The 26,910-nt window shown below is 44.1% G+C and overlaps 1 protein-coding gene across 4 annotated transcripts in view; it reads right to left on the bottom strand.

The window, feature by feature from the left end:
• The window catches only part of LOC106581830 (myosin light chain kinase, smooth muscle), an 89,031-nt gene extending 66,850 nt beyond the window's left edge, over positions 1-22,181 (bottom strand). For 3 of the 4 annotated variants that reach the window (XM_014164223.2, XM_014164225.2, XM_014164226.2), the window contains exons 1-3: positions 21,940-22,181; positions 12,362-12,510; positions 4,546-4,702 (exon numbers count right to left, since the gene is read on the bottom strand). In XM_014164223.2, the coding sequence (XP_014019698.2) occupies positions 4,546-4,698 (153 nt within the window). In that variant the 5' untranslated portion in view covers positions 4,699-4,702; positions 12,362-12,510; positions 21,940-22,181. The remainder of the gene's footprint in view (positions 1-4,545; positions 4,703-12,361; positions 12,511-21,939) is intronic. The other variant, XM_014164224.2, reaches the window with a different exon arrangement.
• Between the last annotated feature and the right edge of the window lie 4,729 nt (positions 22,182-26,910).

The raw sequence follows: 26,910 nt of genomic DNA, 5'->3' as shown, positions 1-26,910 counted from the left end.
TGAGCGTTTGGTCTAGCCTGCCTGGAGTGACAGTTTTGGGAGCATTTTAATGGCCCATTAAGCCAGGCAAGCTCAATCAAGCACAAATAAAGAATTTGAAATTATTTTCAATAGTATTTGAACCCAGGTCTCCTTACCACTGGACAGTCAGGCTGTACTGAATCAGACACCGCAATGCTGGCTCCCTCTTCCTCGGCTAACAAGTATCTTACCCTCATCACAACAGACCAATCCCAAAGGATAAAGAAGCAATGCATAAGGCGAGGCTAGACTATCCTCATAAAAATACACATCCATTTATTTCGATGTTGGATTTAGCGTCGGTTTAATATCAACAGTAATGGAAATACAATATCGTGTTAGAATTTAAAAAAAATGTATTGTCCAAAATCTTGTTTACATATCACTGTATGAAGGTTAAAATGCCAAGACCATTGCACATTATAGAAAGAGCTAGAGAATTAGAACGGAAGGTATTGTTATTGTTGGTCCAACGTGCAGCACAGGAATGCAAGTGTCTGTGTTTAGGAACTATAAATAATACAGATTTATCCATACTGTCAATGTGCCAGAACAGAAGTGACCCAGGCGAGTAGTCTGCCTGTGGAAACGATTTCCATTGTGTCAGTTTTATTTTTAAAATAAAGATATTCAAGTTAGCTGAACTTAAATATAAAGTACTTTCAATATCACAGTGGGTTATTATGCCCAAAATGAACCAATTTGAACCTATATTTACCCATAGAATTACATATTAGTGTCTCTGTGTATGAACCTATATGATCAGTACTGTATCTAAAACCAGAGTGCTAAAATAGGTTTCTAAAAGAACAGCTCCCCCAAACTGGACCTCTTTCAACTCCAACAGTTGGCTCTATTCTCTCAGGAAACAGCTCTAGACTTGGTTGCCAAAGGCTTTGCTATCAATGACCAGAATTGTTTGAGGCAGCCATTTTCATGCCATCTCAATATTTTTCGGGGGGATTCAATAAAATGTGCTTCCTTATATTATGTCAGGGGTATGTCATGACAACAGTCAGAACTGTGTATCCTTTAACATGGGAATTACAGTAGGAGGGTGAGACTTACTTGGATCTATGGTAACTTTCCCAAAATTCCCAGGTTTTCCAGAAATCCCAGGTGAAAGATTCCAGGAATCTGAAGGGAATAAGCAGGAAATCTGGAATCCTTCAACCAGGATTTCTGGAAAATCTGGGAAAGTTAATGGTATTTTCCCTAGCAACCCAACTTGGATCCTTATGAATTTTTCCCTATTCACATTTCATCCAATACAACTTGACTTTTAAGATCCAAAATACATTTCTAGACAAATTAAAATAAACCCATCGATTAGGATGACACAGGGTGGAGGGGATGAGCTTCCTTTGTGAGTGATCTATACATGTGGAGAACTACAGGGTGCGCTGTGGCTCTGTGGTGTTAAACATCTGTGACCACAGCACAATGGATTTTGACAGAGCGTCTGAGCTGCAGTCCCTGTCAGACACAACGCCAGTCCAGTTCTCCTCTAACTCACTCAGCAGTCCCAGGCTTCTAGTTCCATGCTCCTGCAGCTTCCCTGGCTCTGGCTCCAGACTGCAGCGGCATTTATCATTTCAATTTCCTTTGCCTTACCCACTGTGTTTTAGGAGCACACCGCAAGGGTTTGCGGGCGGCGAGAGTATTTAGAGTACCAAGAGCCATTTGAGAAGCAAAAATCAACTAAAATGTGGAAGCTCATTGACGGCAACATAGGCAAAGATGATATGTTAGAGAAGCCGGAGGAAGTTAAAGATAGGGGAGGTTTTTACATTCATATTGGATCTTGATCATGAGCACTGGTTAAAGTCCAGCCTGGTTTAGTTGAATCAACTTAGGCAACGGGTAGTTCGGATCCTGATTGGTTGATAGGCATTATTTATTGACTTTAATTGGTCGGTAAATGCCTGTTAACAGATCCTTTTTGAATTCTCTCTCTCCTTGGAGACTTTACTGCAGGGATCATTAACTAAATTCAGCCGCGGGGCAATTGTTTCTTGAGCGGATGGTGGGGCTGCAAATTGACTGACTAAACAGATAATATTTGACTAAAACAATCGTTTCAAACCTTGATTACATTTGAGGACATTGCCCTGCGTAGGATGCTGTCTTTCGGATAGGACTTTAAAGCGGGTGTCATTCAAAAACCCATGGCACTTATTGTAAGAGTAGGGGTGTTCACGTCAGTATCATGGCTAAATTCCCAACCTGACCACATTCCATCATGGCCACCAAATCATCCCCCTTAATCCTAATTGGCATATATCACTCCTCACCTCTCCACCTGGTAGCTGATGTGTGGTGAGCATTGTGGCACGAAAATGGTCACCGTGCATCACTGAGGTGGGTGCTACACATTGATGGTGGATGAGGTAAGTTTCCCCCTACTATGTAAAGTGCTTAGGAGTTCCTCAGTTTGTAGAAAACTCCAATCAATTATTATAAATTATTACTATTTGTATACGATCACATACAGTATGTCTCTCTAATATGCGTGGGAATACTTGTGAACAGATTTGAAAAATCACTTGGAGCTGATTTCCTGGTGATTTTTCTGTCCAGAAAACTTGGGGGGGGGGCACCATACACATGGTTTTGGCCCGCGGGCCGCCAGTTGGGGTACCCTGCTTTACTTTATCGTTTCATAAAGAGGATGCAATTTGGATTTTTACCATGAGTCCCAGAAATTACTCCATTACTTCATATCAGACTCAAAGTAGAGACAGGGAAGCCGAATGAAAACCATGTGTACGGTGGAGGTGAACTCAAAGTGACAGGAGCCCGCTTTCTGTAACACTACAGTCTCATTAGTCACACATCCTTTCCAATCTAAGAGCGATCCCACACACAGCAGGGCCATAACACTGCCTTCATGTCGTTAAAACCGAACCATGGATTACAGTTTCTCCTGGCCCATCTAACACCAAGTTGTAAAATTCTGAACTTCCCCTTTAAAAAAGGACTCATTCAAAGCATTAGCATTTGAAGACAGCAGTAAGGTAAACATAACCAAAGCATTGATTGCTGCCATGCCTTACCCATTGCCTGCTTACATTGTAAATAAACCAATGTCATTTATTTTATGTGTGAACTATCCCTTTTACATGGAAAGCAGTGGGGAGACTTGACAGGAACTGAGACATCTGAGGAGCAGAGCCGACCCTTTGGGGATTGTCAAAACATGACAAGGGTACATGATAAAAGGGTTCCAAACACAGAGCAAAGCCACTGTAGAGAGTTTATCTAGCTTGACTGACTGGCCATGCTGACATGTGCAGTGGACAGAGTAACATTTAAATCATGCATTTTGGGGGATAACAAATCAAGATCACAAAACCAATGACCTACACTCTCGAGATAGTTACGAAATAAAATGTATTGGAGAAATGCATTGTGGTCCTGTGTAGAGTTCGGCACTAGCACATCCAGGATAGTGGGTTCGAGTCACACTGTGGCCACCAATATGAACATATGCTCACATGACTAAATTGCTTGGATAAAAGCGTTTGCTAAATGGCATAAATGATATTACTCTTCCTGACTAGCATTTCACCCATGATAAACCTTTAACTTAATCCCGATCAACATGGATCTTTTTTCTCCCCCAATTTTTAAGTGCATTTTTAAAAAGCATAGCCTACGCATCAATGATTTAAATGTTTGGATAACTTCAAAACATATTGGGCAAAGATGTATTTTTTAGGATAACAAGTCACCATGCATTAATCATATGGAAAATGGAAATTCAAGCAGTCTTTGCCAAAAGGACCTTTGCGATAAATCAAGACCTGACAGTACCGTCTGTCAGCCTCAAGTACATGTTGGGAAAAGCATTCTGAGACCGTCATTTTTTTTGTACAAAGCCTGGTTGCTCACATGACCACACTGAGTGAGCTGATAAATCGGAGACGGATGCCCAATCCCAAATCAATCCCTAAACCCTACGCACGTGGAGATATGATAAGTATTAGTAATATGGCAATATCCCCACCTTGCCCCTTGGATAGGCTAGGTGGAGTTCTCACCATATTGCTTATCTCCACAAGTACATAGGGGTCGATTTGGGATTGGGCTAAGTCCAAACAGACAGTGATGCTCAGAGAGGGATGCCAAGGAGAGCTCAGTGGACAGCACAGTAGGAGCCGTGGGCAGGAGGTGGGTGTGTGGGGGGGGGTCAACATAAGACCCTGTACACTTCAGCACCTCTACTCCAAACACAATGAAGGTTATACAACATCCTCAGCTCACGCACACTCGGGTGGGTTCTAAATAAACAGATTAAAAAAAATTATCCTCCTAACTTTCCTTAACATTTTTGGTCCATTCACAAATTCAATCCCTCTCCTCCTTATGGCCCTAATCCTTCAATGTTTGCAGATACGGTGGAAGCCTTACCACTACACTAGTTATACCTATTCAGAAATGCTAACATCAAAGAGGATAGGACTAAGGGGAAGAAATATAGGGAGAGTTTTGGGACAGGCTTTTTGAGAGAGTGATTCCTACCTTCCCATCAAGGCGTGCGGTCCCTCCTGGGCTGACCCGGGCATTGCGGGGTGGAAGAGTAAAGGTTGGAGACTCCTGACTTGGAGAACCTCGGCCTAATGTCAAGCTGGTCTTGGAGGTCCGCGTTGTAGTCACAAGCTGCACATCCCCCATATTTCTGTAAAGGATAGAATTACTTTTTTGTAAAATTGTTTTGATAATGCACTTCACTTACAGGTCACATCCCCAATGGCGTTCTATTCCATACGTAGTGAAGTACTTTTGACCAGGGCCCATAGGGGACTATAAAGGGAATAGGGACACAGTTATAGGCTGTTGGCCTTCAGATATTACAGATAACATTTCTATTTGAATTGATTCCTGTCTTTATATACACACACCTTTCTCTTTAATCCAATCCATCAAACATTTGGGATGTATTTATTACGTCTTGCAACGTAAACCATTAAAAGAATTAACGGAACGAAATGGGACCTACCTGAATCTGTCCAAAAGAAATGCTCATTTTTGTTGCAAAATGTTTTCAGTTTGGAGTAAACATTTTCTGTTGCAAACGTACAAACCTCTTTGCAAAAGAATCGGTATAATGAATACACCCCGGTGTCGAGCCAAATCAGTAGACCTTATCAACCATAAAAACAACTGTGAATCAATGGATGATTTTTATCAATCATTACTTTTGCAGTTTTGAGCTTGTTATTCTTATACACTTAAGCGTAGCTTTGGAAGGCCATAACTTACAGTGAGGGAAAAAAGTATTTGATCCCCTGCTGATTTTGTACGTTTGCCCACTGACAAAGAAATTAACAGTCTATAATTTTAATGGTAGGTTTATTTGAACAGTGAGAGACAGAATAACAACAAAAAAATCCAGAAAAACGCATGTCAAAAATGTTATAAATTGATTTGCATTTTAATGAGGGAAATAAGTATTTGACCCCCTCTCAATCAGAAAGATTTCTGGCTCCCAGGTGTCTTTTATACAGGTAACGAGCTGAGATTAGGAGCACACTCTTAAAGGGAGTGCTCCTAATCTTAGTTTGTTACCTGTATAAAAGACCCCTGTCCACAGAAGCAATCAATCAGATTCCAAACTCTCCACCATGGCCAAGACCAAAGAGCTCTCCAAGGATGTCAGGGACAAGATTGTAGATCTACACAAGGCTGGAATGGGCTACAAGACCATCGCCAAGCAGCTTGGTGAGAAGGTGACAACAGTTGGTGCGATTATTCGCAAATGGAAGAAACACAAAAGAACTGTCAATCTCCCTCGGCCTGGGGCTCCATGCAAGATCTCACCTCGTGGAGTTGCAATGATCATGAGAACGGTGAGGAATCAGCCCAGAACTACATGGGAGGATCTTGTCAATGATCTCAAGGGAGCTGGGACCATAGTCACCAAGAAAACAAATTGGTAACACACTACGCCGTGAAGGACTGAAATCCTGCAGCGCCCGCAAGGTCCCCCTGTTCAAGAAAGCACATATACATGCCCGTCTGTAGTTTGCCAATGAACATCAATGATTCAGAGGACAACTGGGTCAAAGTGTTGTGGTCAGAGGAGACCAAAATGGAGCTCTTTGGCATCAACTCAACTCACCGTGTTTGGAGGAGGAGGAATGCTGCCTATGACCCCAACACCACCATACCCACCGTCAAACATGGAGGTGGAAACATTATGCTTTGGGGGTGTTTTTCTGCTAAGGGGACAGGACAACTTCACCGCATCAAAGGGACGATGGACGGGGCCATGTACCGTCAAATCTTGGGTGAGAACCTCCTTCCCTCAACCAGGGCATTGAAAATGGGTCCTTGGATGGGTATTCCAGCATGACAATGACCCAAAACACACAGCCAAGGCAACAAAGGAGTGGCTCAAGAAGAAGCACATTAAGGTCCTGGAGTGGCCTAGCCAGTCTCCAGACCTTAATCCCATAGAAAATCTGTGGAGGGAGCTGAAGGTTTGAGTTGCCAAACGTCAGCCTCGAAACCTTAATGACTTGGAGAAGATCTGCAAAGAGGAGTGGGACAAAATCCCTCCTGAGATGTGTGCAAACCTGGTGGCCAACTACAAGAAACGTCTGACCTCTGTGATTGCCAACAAGGGTTTTGCCACCAAGTCTTGTTTTGCAGAGGGGTCAAATACTTATTTCCCTCATTAAAATGCAAATCATTTTATAACATTTTTTACATGCGTTTTTCTGGATTTTTGTTGTTGTAGAGCTGTAGAGGTAGTTAAGGAAATATTAGAAAATAACTGCAACTTCCCTTTCCTGATGATTTTAGGGGAAATACCTCCCATGTTTATTTCCCAGCACAGGCTTAAGGCTTGTACAGAAATGGCATTCAGACACCTTTTCAGCCCCTAACCACATTTCTGTGACAGAGTCAAAAGTCAAATTAAGAGCAAATAAGCAACCCCCAAAAAATATGCAACAAAAAATGCTCGCTGTAGGTTATAATCACCATATTTGACTACTCAAAGTTTCCTGGATCACAGTATGTGCTCAATCTAGCTCTATCTGGCCAACATTTGCATCCCTGTGTATCTAATCTAAGTCATTAGAATAGCTAAATAAGGACAACACCTACATACTGTACTCAAGTCAGTCCGACAGATGCCCTGGTCATTGTATATCCCACGTGTGGAATGTGTTAATCACCACCATGGTCTCAAAAGAGGAGTTGGGACAAGTACAAGTGCTTTTATCCTGCCTGTTTTGAGACGTTGGATGCCTAACGCTGGTATAAACACTGGGACCTCAGTCTGCAGCCATATGGAGTTGCCGCCGGTGCCCCCTGAGGATGAACGTGAGAGGGGCACAGGCTAGAAAAACATGAATGTTACCTCCACTAGATGCCAGAAGGGCCTGTTGGACTACTCTTCAGCTTAACAAAGTGTACTGGTGGTATTAAGCGAAAGGATTTGAGAATTCACAACCACCAGTTCCATTAGGAAACAGGAAAGGCAGTCGCACCTTTGAGCAGAGGATGAAAGCTCATGCCGCATTTAGTTTCATTAATCTGCTTCAAAAAAAACTTTGCAAAAAAGACTTATTGTACCCTACGGTTCAATGGCAGTGGCTTTCAAGAATCAAACAAAGAATTTGAGCATAGCCTTTATTAGAATTTAATACAATTCATATCCCAAATCCACACAATGCCACGTAACATCACATGGGATTAATAATGATGTCAATACAGCTGTGTATTTGATGTGGCGTGTTGTAAAGCCCTCTTGCTCTTTTAGTTGTGAGAGCGGTGTCAGTTCAGGGTCACTGAGGGGCTTTGAAATGTGTTTTTGGTTGGGGCCCTGGTCAAAAGTAGTGAACTGTATAGGGAATAGGGTGCCATTTGGGACACAGCCTTTGCCATTGGGTTATTACCACAGACGTGGCATGACACTCAAAACATGACATTGACATGCCCTGTCAGCAAACAAAAGCATCACCAGAAGGTGAAGGATTTAGCTTGAGCTCAGGGCAAACATGTTAGTGACATTAAATATTAAATGAATCTAACAAAAGAAGCTTGATTGGCCCCAACATCAATGCAGTCTACCTACAAAAAGTTATGTATTATTACCCTGTATCTGTAAGTATACTAACAAAAATATAAAAAAAGCAACATGTAAAATGTCGGTTCCATGTTTCATGAGCTGAAATAAAATATCCCAGAAATTTTCCAAACGCACAAAAGGCTTATTTCTCTCAAATTTCGTGCACAAATTTGTTTACATCCCTGTTAGTGAGCATTTCTCCTTTGCCAAGATAATACTTCCACCTGACAGGTGTGGCATATCAAGCTGATTAAACAGCATGATCATTACACAGGTGCACCTTGTGCTGTGGACAATCAAAGGCCATTCTAAAATGTGCCGTCTTCTTTATCCCTAACAGAAACACATTCTTCAATCTCAGGTGTCTCTTCAACATTATGTATTCTCAGAAGTTACCCAACGTGGGCCTTGCCATTATATCTCTGGACGCCGAAAAGGACTTTGACCAAGTTGAGTGGTTCTATCTATTCAAGGTCCGACAGAAATGTAATATTGGAGATTGGATCCATTTTGTGAACCCAGCTTTTATATAGGAACACCTGTGCGAGAATACCCACTAACCAAACTTTGTCGCAACGATTTAACCTTAATAGAGGGACAAGGAAAGGTTGTGCGCTGTTGCCTCTGCTTTTTGCCCTAATCTTTGAACCTCTCGCTCAGGCGATAAGATCTCATACAGCAATATACGGCTATAATACTAAAGATAATCTAAATAAGATTTCACTATACACAGATGACATTCTCCTCTACAGTGGCTTGCAAAAGTATTCACCCCCCTTGACATTTTTCCTATTTTGTTGTCTTACAACTTGGAAAAAAACTTGAGCGTGCATAACTATTAACCCCCCCAAAGTCAATACTTGGTAGAGCCACCTTTTGGAGCAATTACAACTGCAAGTCTCATGGGGTATGTCTCTAAGCTTGGCAGATCTAGCCGCTGGGATTTTTGCCCATTCTTCAAGGCAAAACTGCTCCAGCTCCTTCAAGTTGGATGGGTTCCGCTGGTGTACAACAGTCTAAGTCATACCACAGATTCTCAATTGGATTGAGGTCTGGGCTTTGACAAGACATTTAAATGTTTCCCCTTAAACCATTCGAGTGTTGCTTTAGCAGTATGCTTAGGGTCATTGTGCTGCTGGAAGGTGAACCTCGGTCCCAGCCTCAAATCTCTGGAAGACAAACAGGTTTCCCTCAAATGTCCCTGTATTTAGCGCTATCCATCATTCCTTCAACTCTGACCAGTTTACCAGTCCCTGCCGATGGAAAAACATCTCCAGCATGATACTGCCACCACCATGCTTCACTGTGGGGATGGTGTTCTTGGGGTGATGAGAGGTGTTGGGTTTGCGCCAGACATAGCATTTTCCTTGATGGACAAAAAGCTACATTTTACTCTCATCTGACCAGAGTACCTTCTTCCATATGTTTTGGGAGTCTCCCACATGCCTTTTGGCGAACACCAAACGTGTTTGCTTATTTTTTCTTTAAGCAATGGCTTTTTTCTGGCCACTCTTCTGTAAAGTCCAGCTCTGTGGAGTGTACGGCTTAAAGTGGTCCTACGGACGATACTCAAATCTCTACTGTGGAGCTTTGCAGCTCCTTCAGTGTTATCTTTTGTCTCTTTGTTGCCTCTCTGATTAATGCCCTCCTTGCCTGGTCCATGAGTTTTGGTGGGCGGCCCTCTCTTGGCAGGTTTGTTGTGGTTCCATATTCTTTCCATTTTTTAATAATTGATTTAATGGTGCTCGTGGGATGTTCAAAGTTTAAGATATTTTTTTATAACCCAACACTGATCTGTACTTCGCCACAACATGGTCCCTGACCTGTTTGGAGAGCTCCTTGGTCTTCATGGTGCCCCTTGCTTAGTGGTGTTGCAGACTCTGTGGCCTTTCGACAGACAGACATATATATACAGACATACATACACAGACATACATATATACACACACACTGAGATCATGTGACAAATAGTTTGCACGCAGGTGGACTTTAACTAATTATGTGACTTCTAAAGGTAATTGGTTGCACCAGATCTTATTTAGGGGCTTCATAGCAAAGGGCGTAATACATATGAATGCACAACTTATTTTTCTTTTTAATAAAACAATTAAATATATATTTTCATTTTCTCTTCACCAATTTGGACTATTTTGTATATGTCCATTACATGAAATCCAAATAAAAAAATCTATTAAATTACAGGTTGTAATGCAACAAAATAGGAAAAACTCAATGGGGGGGATGAATACTTTTGCAAGGCACTGTATGTAACAGAACCCTAAGCTAGTATTCCAGCTAGTCTTGATTTGGTTAATTTGTTTGGTACCTTCTCAGGATACCAAATAAATTGGAACAAGAGCGAATTAATGCCCATATGGTTGCAAAACACCTCTTGGTTAAAACTTCTTCCATTTAAGTTATCTAGGAATTATAGTTACCAAACAATACCCCTCACTATTTAAAGAGAATTTCCCCCCTCTGATGCAAAAACTCAAGAGAAACATACAATTTAAGAACTCTCCCAATTTCATTACTCTGAAGAACTAATGCCATTAAAATGGTCTTCCTCCTATCAATATATAAACTCAGCAAAAAAAAAAAGAAACATCCCTTTTTCTTCAGGACCCTGTCTTTCAAAGATAATTTGTAAAAATCCAAATAACTTTACAGACCTTGATTGTAAAGGTTGTAAAGGATTTAAACACTGTTTCCCATGCTTGTTCAATGAACCATAAACAATTAATGAACATGCAGCTGTGGAACGGTCGTTAAGACACTAACAGCTTATAGACGGTAGGCAATTAAGGTCACAGTTATGAAAACTTAGGACACTAAAAGAGGCCTTTCTACTGACTCTGAAAAACACCAAAAGAAAGATGCCCAGGGTCCCTGCTCATCTGTGTGAATGTGCCTTAGGCATGCTGCAAGGAGGCATGAGGACTGCAGGTGTGGCCAGGGCAATAAATTACAATGTCCGTACTGTGAGACGCCTAAGACAGCACTACAGGGCGACAGGACGGACAGCTGATCGTCCTCGCAGTGGCAGACTACGTGTAACAACACCTGCAAAGGATCAGTACATCCAAACATCACACCTGCGGGACAGGTGCAGGATGGCAACAACAACTGCCCGAGTTACACCAGGAACGCACAATCCCTCCATCAGTGCTCAGACTGTCCGCAATAGGCTGAGAGAAGCTGGACTGAGGACTTGTAGTGCTGTTGTAAGGCAGGTCCTCACCAGACATCACCGGCAACAACGTCGCCTATGGGCACAAATCCACCGTCACTGGACCAGACAGGACTCTTCACTGACGTGTCGCAGTTTTGTCTCATCAGGGGTGATGGTCGGATTCACCTTTATTGAAGGAATGAACGTTACACCGAGGCCTGTACTCTGGAGCGGGATCGAATTGGAGGGTCCGTCATGGTCTGGGGCGGTGTGTCACAGCATCATCGGACTGAGATTGTTGTCATTGCAGGCAGGCAATCTCAACGCTGTGCATTACAGGGACGACATCCTCCTCCCTCATGTGGTACCCTTCCTGCAGGCTCATCCTGACATGACCCTCCAGCATGTCAATGCCACCAGCCATACTGCTCGTTCTCCGCGTGATTTCCTGCGAGACAGGAATGTCAGTGTTCTGCCATGGCCAGCGAAGAGCCCAGATTTCAATCCCATTAAGCATGTCTGGGAACTGTTGGATCAGAGGGTGAGGGCTAGGGCCATTCCCCCGAGAAATGTCTGGGAACTTGCAGGTGCCTTAGTGGAAGAGTGGGGTAACATCTCACAGCAAGAACTGGCAAATTTGGTGCAGTCCATGAGGAGATGCACTGCAGTACTTAATGCAGCTGGTGGCCACACCAGATACTGACTGTTACTTTTGATATTGACCCCCCTTTGTTCAGGGACACATTCCATTTTTGTTAGTCACATGTCTGTGGAACTTGTTCAGTTCATGTCTCAGTTGTTGAATCTTATGTTCATACAAATATTTACACGTTAAGTTTGCTGAAAATAAACGCAGTTGACAGTGAGAGGACATTTATTTTTTGCTGTTTATAAAGATGCTATTTCTGCCCTGCAGTAGACAGACAATGACGGACTTCAATGATGACATCACCATGCGCTGTGTTGCATTCTAACTTTCATGTCAACACTATAAAAAAAAATACATACAACAAACATTGTCATTAAGAAAGTATGTGCAACAGAAAGAGAGAGGGTAAACATAACTCAGAGAGAAGCCAACTCACTGTATTCCGTGTTGGGCTGCCTTTGCCGTAGGAGGGGCAGTGGAGGACCAAGGCCTGCCTCTGTTTAGGAAGCCTGATGCTTGCTCGTCGGTGGAATCACCACTGGTTGCACCTGGGGCTGGGTTTGTGTGCGTCCCTCCTTTTTTCTTCTGTTTGCATGGATAAAATGAGTGAAGGTAGGAACAAAGTACAGTAGCCTGTCTAAGGACAAACAGAGCGGCACATTTTCACATGGATTGAGAGACTGATTGGTTCATTCGTTTATTGATTGAATTGATAAGGATAAAGTTGCTCCAGCCGGATTTAAAAAAATGACAGAACGCAATAATGCCCATTTTCAATTTAGTCCTCTTTTTACATTTGATTCTCAAAAGTCCATATTATGTTACTCTATTTAGCCTGTCAAATGATGGCTTACTTCCAACAAAGTCTGAGTCTTTGTTCAACTAACACAACATCATGTTAAACACATCAAGGAAGAACACATGGTCTCGATTAAAAGTTAAATACTTTGTTTTATTCATTAGCTTCTCTTCAGTTGGAAATCAAAACGAAGAGAAACTGATGCAGACAAAATTGGAGAGTATAACCTCAGGTGGAATCTAAACATGTGCTTGGTGAGGACTAGAGAACGAAAACAGTTGTTGCTTGTATTGACTTTCCATCAGCCACAGGAATTAACATAAATGGTTCCTGTCTGAGAAAACATTTAATTGACAGGATGTGCAAGGCCTATAATAACCAACAAGGGTGAAAGTCCCTTTTTGCTGTATAAACCATCAAGACAGAAAAAAACAACAACTGTTAGTTGTTATTCTGTACACAAATTTGACAAACAGTTCTCTCTAAGCATAGCACGAACATCAAAAGGTTGCCCTTAACTACAGAACTGTTGTTTTTCTGAATGCATTCTACTGTGTCCCAAATGACCTATGGGCTCTGGTCAAAAGTAGTGTACTATATAGGGAATAGGGTGCCATTTGGGACGCATGTTCTGTAATCCATCATCAGGATGCCATGTTGCTTCCCATCTATGAAATAATAACAGTGGACCACTATCAGCAAAGCCACAGCCAGACCTGTGTTTCATTAATTATTTAGTGGAACACCAAGATAGGCACGTTGGCGCTTTATCAGTGGACACATTGCAGAATGTATATTCGGTTTATTTGAGCTCTGATGTTTTGCATGGCCCCGAGTCAGTCATGCTTCATACCTCACATTCGACATGGTCGAAGGTTCATACCCTTTTAAAACCAATATCAATAAAAAGAAACATGGCATAATAGTTCAGCAAATAAAAATGCTTGCAATAGCTGATAGAAGACAAACCACTAAAAATGTATCCCTGCTATTGCAAACCCACATAACCATGGCTATTTCCATACATAATTAGAATATTGAACTGTGTTAACCCTTAGATGCACAACATGGGCCCGGGAGGCTCACAGGAATATTGGTTTCATCCGCAGTACTCCAATACCAATGATCCTTTCATCTAAGGGTTAAGTCACATATGCATACCTGGAATACCTGGCTGGGAGAGATCTGCTCTTTCTGACTGTTTGGGGCACCGTTGCTAGCAATAAGCAAACACTTTTACATGGCCATGGGGTCATTCACCTTTACTCGAGGCCATTAGGGTGAGAACCCACAGCACATAAGGTATACACATCCCAAATTATATCCTATTCCCTATGTAGTGCACTACTTTTGACCATGCTCTGGCCAAAAGTAGAGTACTATATAGGGAATAGGGTGCCATTTAAGACGCACAATGAATCACCAGGATGACAAACAGGTGTACAACACGGAGGGGACTGCAGTTAAATACAAAGGACATAATGAAAGGAGAATGATGGGGCCAAACTGGATAACGTGTGTGAACACAATGTCTAATCTTACCCACAGTAGAGTCACAGTTGTTGGAGCTTTTGGTAAACGTGACACACTGTTGACCGACAGCTGGGGGAAACATGAGTGAGGAGAATTTTTTTTTCTTTCAAAAACATAAAATAATAAAATTGGGTCCATGATGTACAGGGACAATACTAATACTACTCGCCAATAGCACCAGGAAGCTCATAGGACAGGACTGTGATAAGGCTAGTAACATCCCGGTAACCCACACCTCTCAACACAAAGTACATCCCAAATGGCACTCTATTCCCAATGTAGTGCACTACCTTTGACCAGGGCCCATGCCTCATTGCAGTTGTAAATGAGAACTTGTTCTCAACTGGCCTACCTGGTTAAATAAAGGTGAAATAATGTTTATTCTTTCTTTTTAAATCCACATGGGAAGATACCAGATTTCCTGCTTATTCCCCTGATTTCGGGATTCTTCCAACTGGGATTTCTGGAAAACGTGGGAATTTTACATGACCTACTGTAACACCAACCAGCTCCATTGTCTGCCTGTAGTCAGTGTCTGGACAGGGAAAAGTGCTGACCTAAAACTTCTGCTCCTATTCAAGACCGTCCTTAGGTTCTGGATGCCCAATAAAGTAGCTGACTGCCAGAACACAGCTTGCGAGTGAAGATTACTATTAGTGTTACAGTACTAACTGGACTTCCTGTTCAATCACCTGTGTTTCATTACTTATGGCACTACTCATGTCCAACTGATTATGGATCAAGCTCATTAAGAAGAAATTCAACAGGGGCCTCCTGAGTGGCGCAGCGGTCTAAGGCACTGCTTCGCAGGGCTAGCTGTGTTACTACGGATTCTGGTTCGATACCGGGCTGTGTCGCAGCTGGCCGCAACCGGGAGACCCATGAGGCGACGCACAATCGGCCCAACGTCGTCCAGGTTAGGGGAGGGTTTGACCGGCCAGGTTGTCCTTCTCCCATCGAGCTCTCGCATCTCCTGTGTCGGGCCGGGCGCATGCACGTTGACACTGTCGCCAGGTGTACGGTGTTTCCTCCGACACATTGGTTCAGCTGCCTACCGTCTCGCAATCCAACAGGCTACATTTTTTAATCAAGGACCATTGCAGCATTTTAACTCTTATTCTAAACTTAACCTTGTGGTTGGTGGATCGGCGGGGGTTAGGGCAGAGGGCAGGGCACTGCAGGCTTAAAAGGTGCAATATGCAGAATTCACTCCGCCATTTCCTGGTTGCTTAAATTCTAATAGTTCTGTTTATGTAACAAAACAAGCAGGCATTGTGTAGAGAATCATGGTACCATCTAAACCAGTGAAATATATTTTCTATAACCAAAAATATTGTATTTTCAGCTGGTGTACAAAAGACGCACACACGAAACCTAAGAACGGCAAAACATAAGAAATAGTCTACATAGTACAGATCTACCGCTTCTTAGGCTGGGGTTACACTCACGCTATTTTATTTCCAGTTGCAAATGACAACAACTTTGCTGTTACATGAAGAAACTCAAACCCAATTGCATGCAACAGCCAATCAAATTGAAGCTGCTTGTTTGAGAATTCAGAACCCACCCCATGTCATCTGCTGCATTACAACTTAGTTTCAAAAATGATTTATTTCTCCAACGTTTGGTTATTGTAACAGCAAGGATACAAAACTGTAGCCTGTACAATTTAGCTAGCTAGCCAAAATGACATTGCAAACACTAACATAGTTAGCTAGGAATGTGCTAACCAAGGTAGCAACGAACTAAGATAGCTAGCACAGTTCATGTTGGAAAATTTCAGTTGAAACTGTTCAGTGAGAGGTTTAGGATCACCTCAAAATTAAAGACCATGCTTGCTACTGTTCGGTCTCTTTTCAGTCCTGACAGAGAGTTGGATAGCTGTTGTTGTTTATCAAGACAAACTTTGTCACATGCGCCGAATACATGTATTGACCTTACTGTTAAATACTCACTTACAAGCCCTTAACCAAGAAAATATTTACAAAAAATGTTAAATAAAAAAATGAAACAATAATGAGGCTATATACTATACAGGGGTTACGGAGTCAGTGTGCGTGGGTGCAGGTTAGTTGAAGTAATTTGTACATTTAGGCAGGGGTGAAGTGACAATGCATGCCGAGGGGGGGGGGGGGGTCAATGTAATAGTCCGGTGGCCATTTGATTAATGAACTGTATTCTCACAAAGGGTTTGCGCCATCTGTGGATCTGTTGGGGCGGTATGCGAATTGGAGTGGGTCTAGGGTATCTGTTGATGTGTGCCATGACCAGCCTTTCAAGCACTTAATGGCTACCGACGTGAGTGCTACGGGGCGGTAATCATTTAGGCAGGTTACCTTTGTTTCCTTGGGCACAGGGACTATGGTGGTCTGCTTGAAACATGTTGGTATTACAGGCTCTTTAAGGGAGAGGTTGAAAATGTAAGTGAAGACACTTGTCAGTTGGTCCACGCATGCTTTGAGTACAAGTCCTGGTAATCCGTCTGGACCCGCGACTTTGTGAATGTTGACCTGTTTAAAAGGTCTTGCTCACGTCGGTTACCAAGAGCGTTATCACACAGTCATCCAGAACAGCTGGTTCTCTAGTGCACGCTTCAGTGTTGCATGCCTCGAAGCGAGCATAAAAAGGCATTTAGCGCTTCTGGTAGGCTCCCTCACATCTGGGTTGCCCTTTGTAGTCCGTAATAGTTTTCAAGCCCTGACACATCCGATGAGCATTAGAGCCGGTGAAGTAGGATTCAATCGTAATCCTGTATTGACGCTTTGCCTGTTTGATGGTTCATCGGAGGGCATAGCGGGATTTCTAATAAGTGCCCGGATTAGTGTCCCGCTCCTTGAAAGCGGCAGCTCTAGCCTTTAGCTCAATGCGGATGTTGCCATGTATTACAGGCTTCTGGTTGGGATATGTACGTACGGTCACTGTGGGGACGACGTCGTCGATGCACTTATGGATGAAGCCGATGACAGAGGTGGTATACTCCTCAATGCCATTGGATGAATCCTGGATTTATTTGGCGTAAGCTATGGCCAAACAGTAGCCTGAGAGTTCTGGTTAATAAACCATTTAATCGAGAACTAAATCCTGTTGTGGACAATTCTATTTATTATTTAATCAAGGTCATTACTGTACTCTGGTAAGGTGGTTTGGGAAGTATCATGCCCAGTTAGAACTGCTCATTTTAGGTGGGTCGGATGAAGATGGAGGACTTCAACTAGCTTTGTGCCTCACGGACGATGCTTTGTCCTGTTTGTTGTTGCTTAGCCCGGAGGACAGACATGATTATGGGGTATTAGTTGGAACAATGAGGCACTTTGGACACTGCTTACAACCCGGGCTGCTGGGCTCCGAACTGAGTAGTAGATGCAGGCAGCCAGGGGAGCCGCTATGGGTGCTCACTAATGACATTGAACGCATCACTCGGCAGGCATGCGCTCACATGCCCCCTCCGTGCAGAGCGAGCTGGTACGTGACCAGTTCATACAGGCACGCTCTACTACGGAGCTGCACACACAGACCCAGCTAACTCATCCCAAGTCATTACAGAAGTAAACAGTGGGGGCGTTTGGAGATACACCCACTGTGCGGGCTGTGGTGCAGAGCCTGGAAAGCCTGTATGGGTGACTGAAATGACTAAACTCATTTGTGTATTATCGCCACAGACAGCACGCAACACAGAGACCGCATGCAACACACACCCCGGCCCCATGGTCTGCTGGGGGTGTGGTCAGCCAGGCTATTTGGACAGGAATTGCCCTATGTCCCCCAGAGCCCAGGGAAAGGGCTTGGGGTCCACAAAGACAGGGCAGTGAGGACCCCTGGCTCTCTTTACCAACCCCCACTATCGTCAGGAGGAGCCCAACGGCCCAGACGGGGGAGAAAGGCTCCACTTCCCTCAAAAGCAGACAACTGCAAGCGGATGTAGCCTGTATTTTCGGTGGGCCGGAACTGTGTTGGGGACTTTTGTTACATCCCTGTCAAGGGGGTGCCCGGGCATTGAGTCCACAGTAACCCCGGTGAAGTCAGACGTTGTACCAGGTTGGACTCAGTTTCAGCCCGCACGGTCACAGGTGAGCTGGCACACATGAAAAGGGTAGCGGGCAGGACAGTGTGTGATTCTGTGTGGGTAGCAGCTGTACAGGACCCATGTATCCTGGGGTTGGACTTTCTTAGGAGCACAGGCTTCCAGCTAGGCCTAGACAGGGACACACTAGCTTCCAGGGAGGGCCTGCAGTCACCCAATACTCATGGCTGCCCTGCCCCTCCCCCACATCTGTGTGTGACCTTCCCCCAGCCTCTCTGTCAGCTGCACACCATAGCTAAGCCCCCACTGCTTAGTGTGACATTCCCCCAGCTACCTCAATGAAACCTCCCCCCCAGCCCAGCTACTCTAGATAGGAGAGGACACTGTCGGCAGTGAAGGAGATATGGGAAAATAACTGCGATGGTCTTGACCCACAGCAGCAGGAACAGCTGTGGCAGACACTGTTCGAGTTCAGACAGCTTTGCTCTGAGGATAAGGTGGGTCAGACCCACATGAGATCGACACCGGCGACGCTCCGCCCATCAAGGTGCGTCCCCGCTGTACCTGCATGGCACGTCAGGAGACAAGGTGGTGTTGGAGATGCAGCGGCAGGACTTCGTCAAGCCCTCAGACAGCCCCAGGGCTGGGTTCCTTAAAAGGGGGGCAAGCTGAGGTTCTGTGCAGATTACAGGCGGCTGAATGAGGTAAGCAGGAAGCATTCATACCCCCCTACCATGCATCAATGAGTCGCTTGATCTGGACCTCTGCAGCAGCTACTGGCAGGTGCCCTTATCCCCAGAGGCCAGAGCCAAGAGAGCTTTTTCCACCAGCAGCGGTCACTGGCAGTTCAAGGGCCTTTGCAACGCACCAGCTACTTTTGAGAGGTTAATGGACAGGATGCTGGACGGCATCTCCCCGAAAGGAGTGTGTGGTCTACCTCGATGACATCCTTGCCCACGGCAGCTCCTTCCAGTCTGCCCTGGGAGTGCTACGGCGTGTGCTGGAATGCCACTTCATGAGGAGAGAGGTTCTCTTTCTTGGGGCACAAAGTGGGGATGGGGGGAGAGAGGGTATCAGCACCATGGAGAACAAAGTGGGGGCTGTCCGAGACTGGCCTACCCCCACTGACCAGCAGCACTAGAGGAGGTTTGTACAGGGCTTCTCCAGTTTCTCCGGTCCCCTAAACCGCCTGCTGCCAAAGGACAAGGCCCTAACATGGACAATGGAGTGCCAGGAGGACTCAACACCCTTCAGCGTGCACTGATCGAGGCCTCCATGCTCGCCCCCCACAAGCATAGTGGGAATGGGTGGGGTGCTGACCTAGGTGGGGCCAGAGGGGGGGAGAGAGTGGTGATTGACTTCAGCAAGACATTCAACAAACATGAGTGCCGCTACTATGTCACTTCAAGTATTACCTGGGTGGCCTGCCCTTCATGGTAAGGACTGACCACTCTGCCCTCCAGTGCCTCAAGTCTTTCATGCTGGTTGAAGGAGCTTCAGTTGTAAGCCACTCCAACGCCATGTCCCACCGGCCGTGTACTGCAGACGGGTTCCACCACCGAGCGGAGAGAGGCCCGTGAGAGAGCTGTGTACGGAGGGGGCCTGTGCCATAATATGTCACGTGCCTGTCTTCCTTGAGCTGCAGGTGGTCAACATGGCTGAATGGCAACGCTCTCACCAAAGGGCTGTGGTAAAAGTTCGGGGCTCTGCGGCTGGCTAATGGTGTGCTGCAGCAAGCATGGAAAGGGCCAGCTAGAGGAGAAGAGAGGTGGCAGGTGGTAGTCTCCAAAGCACTGCAAGAGGCTGTGCTCCAGGGCATACATGGATGAGTAGGGACTGGACACTTGGGGTCACAAAAACCCTCTGCCGCCTCCGTCAAGGCTTCCACTGGGCTCAGCACAAGAGGGAGGTGGAGGACTTTTGCCCCCGCTGTGACAGCTGCACAGCGAGAAAGGGCTCTCTAGGCCCCCCAGTTGGGGCCCCCATGGAGAGAGTGGGAGTGGATGTAATTGGTCCATTCCCCACCAGACAGTGGAAACCACTGGGTGCTCACGGCCATGGACTATTTTACAAAATGGCCTATGCTCTGCCTGACCAAGAGGAAGAAACCATCGTAGACGCCCTCACAGCAGTTATGTTCAGCAAGTTTGGCGCTGCAGAGTCCATTCACAATCAGAAACTTTGAGTGCTGTGTGTTTGCCACCATGTGTGAGCAGCTGGATATTCTCAAGATCCGCACTACTCCACTCATAGGGCAATGGCCTCACGGAGTTCTTCAACAAAACGCTGCACAGCAGCTGACCATCTCTGCCAAACACCAGCATGATTGGGACAATCATCTGCCCCTGGTCCTCATGGCGTGCCACTCCGCTGTCCAGAACACCACCTCCTGCCCTTCTCACGCTGGGGAGAGAGATCCGCACCCCTGCGGAGATGGCATTTCGACAGCCCCTGATAGCCCTGCTGTTCCCCCGGGGGCCGGAGTACACAAGGAGGCACCTTCCAAAGAACAGCTGCTGAACGCAGGTGTGAGGCAGAAAAGTATGGTCTGGGTCTACAAGCCCCTGAAAAAAAAAGGCTGATGCCCCAAACTCGACAGTCACTGGGTGGGGCCCTGCAGGGTTTTGGAAATGGAGGTGGTGTAGCGACCCACATAGACAACTGTGTGTGCCTAAGTTATGTTGTTCCTTTATTGTGGTGCACTTTACCAGTGTCCGGTTTTGCGGGTCCGGCATGCCAGTCAACCTGTTGTCTGCCAACCAAAGGAACGCCTGGAATGTTCTGGTGCCAGGTGTCCTTGTGGTTGGTGGAAGGGGGCAGGAGGTCAGGCACTGCAGGTTGAAAGACCATGCTTGCTATTGTTTGATCTCTTTTTGCATCCTGACAGAGAGTTGGACGCCTGTTGTTTACTGATTTATTTGGAGTAGGCTATGGCCAAATAGCAGCCTGTGAGTTCTGGTTAATAAACCGTTCAATTCGAGAACTCGATCCTCTGTTGTGGACACGTATTTAATTATATATGTCATCCAAGACTCATGATAAGTTACGTCATCCAATTCGTATTATATTGCATGACCGGGTAATATGTATGATATTGTACGACCGCTATTCCGTTCATAATGTAACCTAACGTAAATAAATATATCATACTAAATGGAGTGACACAGATTTAAGTCCAGTATAATACAAATTGCCCTAAGAACACCTTGATTCGAAAATCATGTGGTGTGTTTTATTTCATCTACTGCAATGTTTGGGGAATTTGAAACTAAAAAGCAAAAAATGAAAAACTCAACAAGAACTATAGATTGAAAATATTGTGGTAAAGTATTAGGCTTTTTCAAATAATTCAGTAGAATAATATCAATAGTAATTTCACAGATTTCAATTTAAAGTAAAAAAATTAAAATGAAAAAGTCGATGTATTTGAAATGGAAATTCATACAAACAATTGTAAAGTCACATCAATAATAGAGTAAGCTAAATCAATAACCTAAGGAGGCAATAATACAAGTTCTCTATTGTTATGATCAGAGTTCCTTCATTCGAAACGTTTATGCAATAGCCTACCATGATCAGAGCAACCTTTTGTAGGTGTAGTGATATCCCAGAGTTACAGGTAGGCTGAGACAAACATTTTCAATATTTCAGTTGGACTTACCAAAACAGCACGTTGCCAAAATAGCGTCTCGTCAATATGAAGCGCTGCTCCTCTGCTCTAACTTTTCACTCTGATGAGATAAACTTCTCCTACAACAATTCAGCAGAGAAAATGTATTGCGCTTTCAAATACAGATGGGTCACTCATCCGTCGGATGTATCGCCGTCTACTTTAGTAAGATCTTGCGGGATTCGTTGCCAGTATCAAACTTTTTGGCGTCAATCCTAACATACTTTGTGAGGCCTTTCATTGGTCGTGCGAGATGGGAAAGGGGGAGGTCTGAAAATCTGCAGATCTATCCCCAAATGTACTGCCTGGTCTGGGTCACACAGCATTTGTAAATTGATGTATGAAATGATGTAACTACATGATGTATTTTGCTCTCAGCTTCTTCCACTATTTATTTGAGGATTAGTTCACAAATTTCAACTGGTAAATTCAAATAGATAAATTACATAGGCTATTCAGGGCTTATTCCACATAGCCTACAATCAGAAAGCCATATTCTGAAATGTAACCAACTTTCAATCCTTGACACATATACTACATGAGTAGTATGTGGACACCTGCTCGTCGAACATCTCATTCCAAAATCATGGGCATTAATATGGAGTTTGTGCCCCCTTTGCTGCTTTAAATAACAGCCTCCATTGTTCTGAGAATGCTTTCCAATAGATGTTGGAACATTGCTGCGGGGACTTGCTTCCATTCAGCCATGAGAGCATTAGTGAGGTCGGGCACGGATGTTGGGTGATTAGGCTTGGCTCGCAGTTTGCGTTCCAATTCATCCCAAAGGTGTTTGATGGGGTTGAGGTCAGGGCTCTGTGCAGGCCAGTCAAGTTCTTCTGCACCAATCTCGACAAACTATTTTTGTATGCCCCCCTTTGTGCAAGGGGGCATTTTGTCATGATGAAACAGGAAAGGGCCTTTCCCAAACTGTTGCCACAAAGTTGGAAGCACAGAATCGTCTAGAATGTCATTGTATGTTGTAGCGTTAACATTTCCCTTCACTGGAACTAAGGGGCCTAGCTCAAACCATGAAAAACGGCCCCAGACCATTTTTCCTCCTTCACCAAACTTTACAGTTGGCGCTATGCATTCAGGCAGGTAGAGTTCTCCTGGCATCCGCCAAACCCAGATTAGTCTGTCAGACTGCCAGATGGTGACGCGTAATTCATCACACCAGAGAACACGTTTCCACTGCTCCAGAGTCCAAAGGCGGCAAGTTTTACATCACTCCAGCCGACGCTTGGCATTGCACGTGGTGATCTTAGGCTTGTGTGCGGCTGCTCGGCCATGGAAACCCATTTCATAAAACTCCCGACTAACAGTTATGGTGCTGATGTTGCTCCCAGAGGCAGTTTGGAACTCGGTAGTGAGTGTTGCAACCAGGACAGACGCTTTTTACGCGCTTCAGCATTCGGCGGTCCCATTCTGTGAGCTTGTGTGGCCTACTACTTCGTGGCTGAGCAGTTGTTGCTCCAGCAGGGCAGAAATTTGATGAACTGACTTGTTGAAAATGTGGCATCCTATGACGGTTCCACGTTGAAAGTCACTGAGCTCTTCAGTAAGGTCATTTTACTGACAATGTTTGTCTATGGAGATTGCATGGCGGTGTGCCCGATTTTATACACCTGTCAACAACGGGTGTGGTTGTAATGGCCGAATCCACTAATTTGAAGGGGTGTCCACATACTTTTGTATATATAGTGATGTATTGAATACCCAGTTGCGAAACTGAAATAGCCTATCAGGCTTACTTGCATCATTACCTGGACAGGTTGTGATTACTCAAAACAAAAAGGACAGTCTAGGGCTGTTTCTCCTCTGCATTTGTCACTGTATTCACTCCACAATCAGTTCAGACACCATAGTTCACAACTATCACCAAGAGCCACTAGGGTCGTCACTAGTTACCACAGCCACAAAGTCATAATTATGGCTAATCCCCCCCTATTTCTACAATTTATTTTCTTAAAATCGGATTTTAAACCCAACACTAACCTTAACCACACTGCTAACCTTATGCCTAGCCTCATTTTGACTTTGTGGCTGTGGTAACTAGGGACAAACAGCCACTGGCTTGAACACCATTTTTGAAAGCCCCATTTAAAGTGTAGTTATTTTTGTGCCGATTAAATATTACTGTGAAAAATACATGTTCTTGGAGCTGAGCTGTCGCAAGAGTTGAGGCAGATAGTTGTAACATATGGAATGGTCATTTAGTCAGTGTGGGATTCAAGTAAGAGGCTGAATAGTGAAAACACCTGCCACGTCTTCTGGCTGTTACAGCACCCAGTGAAATGCATTTCTTGACTTGCAGCTGATTTCACAGCCTGTCAACACTCAGTGATGGCAGTGCTATGTAGGAAACACAGAAAGCAAAACAATGTCAGTGGGCTGGATGTAAGAAACAGTCCATATGCAAGAAACAAAAGAGCTTGAGAGAAAGTGTCAATATAACTTTGATTTGATGATAATATGATGGGATATGGTTCTTGCAAAGGAAGTATGGCATTCATTTAGTATGGTCACCAATTTGATCAAATAACACACATTGGAAGCTCTGTAAGTCAAACTGCAAACTCACCATAACCTCATCTAACTTTTTTAACAGATAACTCAATTGTGCATTGAGAGGTCAGCATCAGTGTTACATCAGTGCTCTCTAGTGGATATTGTACTATATTATACTATTACACTTCAGTTTATCAGTACATCAGCATATCAGTGTATTATCTGTAACTGTGTCTTTTCCTACCCTCTAATGAACTGTGTTGGTCAAGCAAAGGAGCAATAGGATTTATACCTCTGGATGATTTAAGCAGTTCTCCTGCTTAACCCAGGTTAGCTACAACAAACGTCACAAAACAATGATGTACACTGTTATGTGTTCAGCCTCTATAAAGTATTGTCATATTACATGTAAATATGTTGACTCCCCCCTACCCATTCCAGAAAGAGGCAGGTCTTGCAGTAGGCTACTTCAGCATGGGAATCAGATCAAGAGTAGCTAGCCCACCGGAAAGGTAAAAGTAAACATTCTCTGGGAGTGCTGCCTCAAACGAAAACTCCAGACAAAACAATCCTAAACTGTCTGAAACACAGATGTATAGGAAACCCCCCTCTGTGATTTCCTCCACATGCAGTGTTAACCCTGCTCTAGGGAAGGCAGTTTGACATTTACGTTTCAATATGGAGAGTTGGCAAAATCATCTCCTCCTACACATTAGCTGTGTATCTTAAATCATGCAGTGAAAAACATTTGGTATGCTTTATTGGAGTGTTCTAGTGTTTCTCACACTCCACACTTTTATTAATTCACCAATTTCCAAATATATTCCACTGGCCTATTAAAAACGACCATAACATTTAAACCAGGATGGAACATTTTATTATGATAATATAACATAAATGCTCATTTTCAAAATGGTCCTGACCTTACCGTAACATGTAGGCTACTGTATTGCTCTGGTCCAGTTTTTAAGGGGCTCAGTGTTAAAAGCAGCGCTAACACCCTGGACCAGAGCTAGCTATTGTATAACCTGGTTGACCTTGACCTTTAGAGGAGTCTGTTTGAAAGTGTGGGGATCTCAGGCGCCACTGATCTGCTTATCTCGTTTAGTTGATGGTGTAATTATTTTCTTCCTGTCAGTTTGTGGCTGTATCTCTGTAATTGGCCAACACTCCACTGATTAAAGCATTCAAATCACTGTGTGGTTTTTAGGAATGTTTTATGGCCTGGTTTTGGCCACAACATTTTCCAATTGGAGAATGATATTGGCTATGCTGGCAAAACATTAGCTTGTCCTTTGAGGCGAGGTTTTTGGTTCGTAAACTGAAATGTGTAAGGTATTGAGACTTATTTGTGTTAGGACTTTTGGGGGGAATATTGCAGTTGCCCAATTTGTGTAATTTTTGCGTACAGTGATGATGTTTCAAATATGTTGCAAAATCCATAACAATTGTTTATCCATACAGCATTACAATGTAACCCAAGCCTTCTGGTGCCTATAGCGCCATCTCCTGACTGAAGTTAGAAAGTGTCCTACTAAATGATGTGTCCCAGCTGTCCCGTGAGTAGTTCTCTGCCCAACACATGCAACAGCTCTCCCACTCTCCCATAATGATGTGTGGTCATCTGGCCAATCTCTTTCGAAATATTCATTTTTCCTACAGACTATTTTACCTGTGATTTGCAGATATGCTAAATCTACTCTATACAGGATGATACCTTTTAGAGTGCATGCAGTACGTGCCTTGGCTTCGTTTCCCATAACCAGGGTTCAGTAATATACTCTATAGAGCTTGTTATGAAGAGGATCAGAGCATATTAAGCACTCAAAGGAGGTATTTCACTGTCTCTAGATTTTCATGGCTCTGTGATGTATTTTATGTACAGTACAGCTGCTTTCTTCACTTGGTAAAATCTGGCCAAACAATTGAAATCATAAGGGAAATGTCCACATAGCATAGTCGTGATCATTCCCCCCCCATAATACACTCAACTTAAACCTGACTTAGGTTTACGGTGTCCATATTAGGACTTCCTGGATGTTGGATGCTTTAACCATTTGCTGTGCATTTGTCTCATCCTGTGGGCCTGTGTCTGTGGCTAAAGCATGAGGATCCTGGCAGAACCAGTGCTCAATGCCCTGTTAACAGGCCATAGTGGGATGGCTCCAGGCCGCCTGGCCCACAGCTCACTTAGACTGCAGAACATTCCATGCTCAGGTGACCATGGAAACGGTAGGAGCTGGAACGCACCGAGTAATCAGAGGACCATTTACAATATTATCTAATCTACCCGCATGTATAGTCTAGGCCTAGTAGACAGCATATTCCAATCATGAACACAACACACAAAGGAATCTATCTCTGAAATTACAATTTAGTGATTAAAATTCCACTTAGCATTTGTTGATGACAAGATACAGAAAGGAGAGTTTCAATTACCACAAGTTAATTGGA

This window comes from Salmo salar, chromosome ssa21, assembly GCF_905237065.1.
Source record: "Salmo salar chromosome ssa21, Ssal_v3.1, whole genome shotgun sequence".
Lineage (NCBI taxonomy): Eukaryota > Metazoa > Chordata > Actinopteri > Salmoniformes > Salmonidae > Salmo > Salmo salar.
Note: the sequence above shows the minus strand (reverse complement) of the source record. Positions and strands in the feature narration are given on the sequence as shown.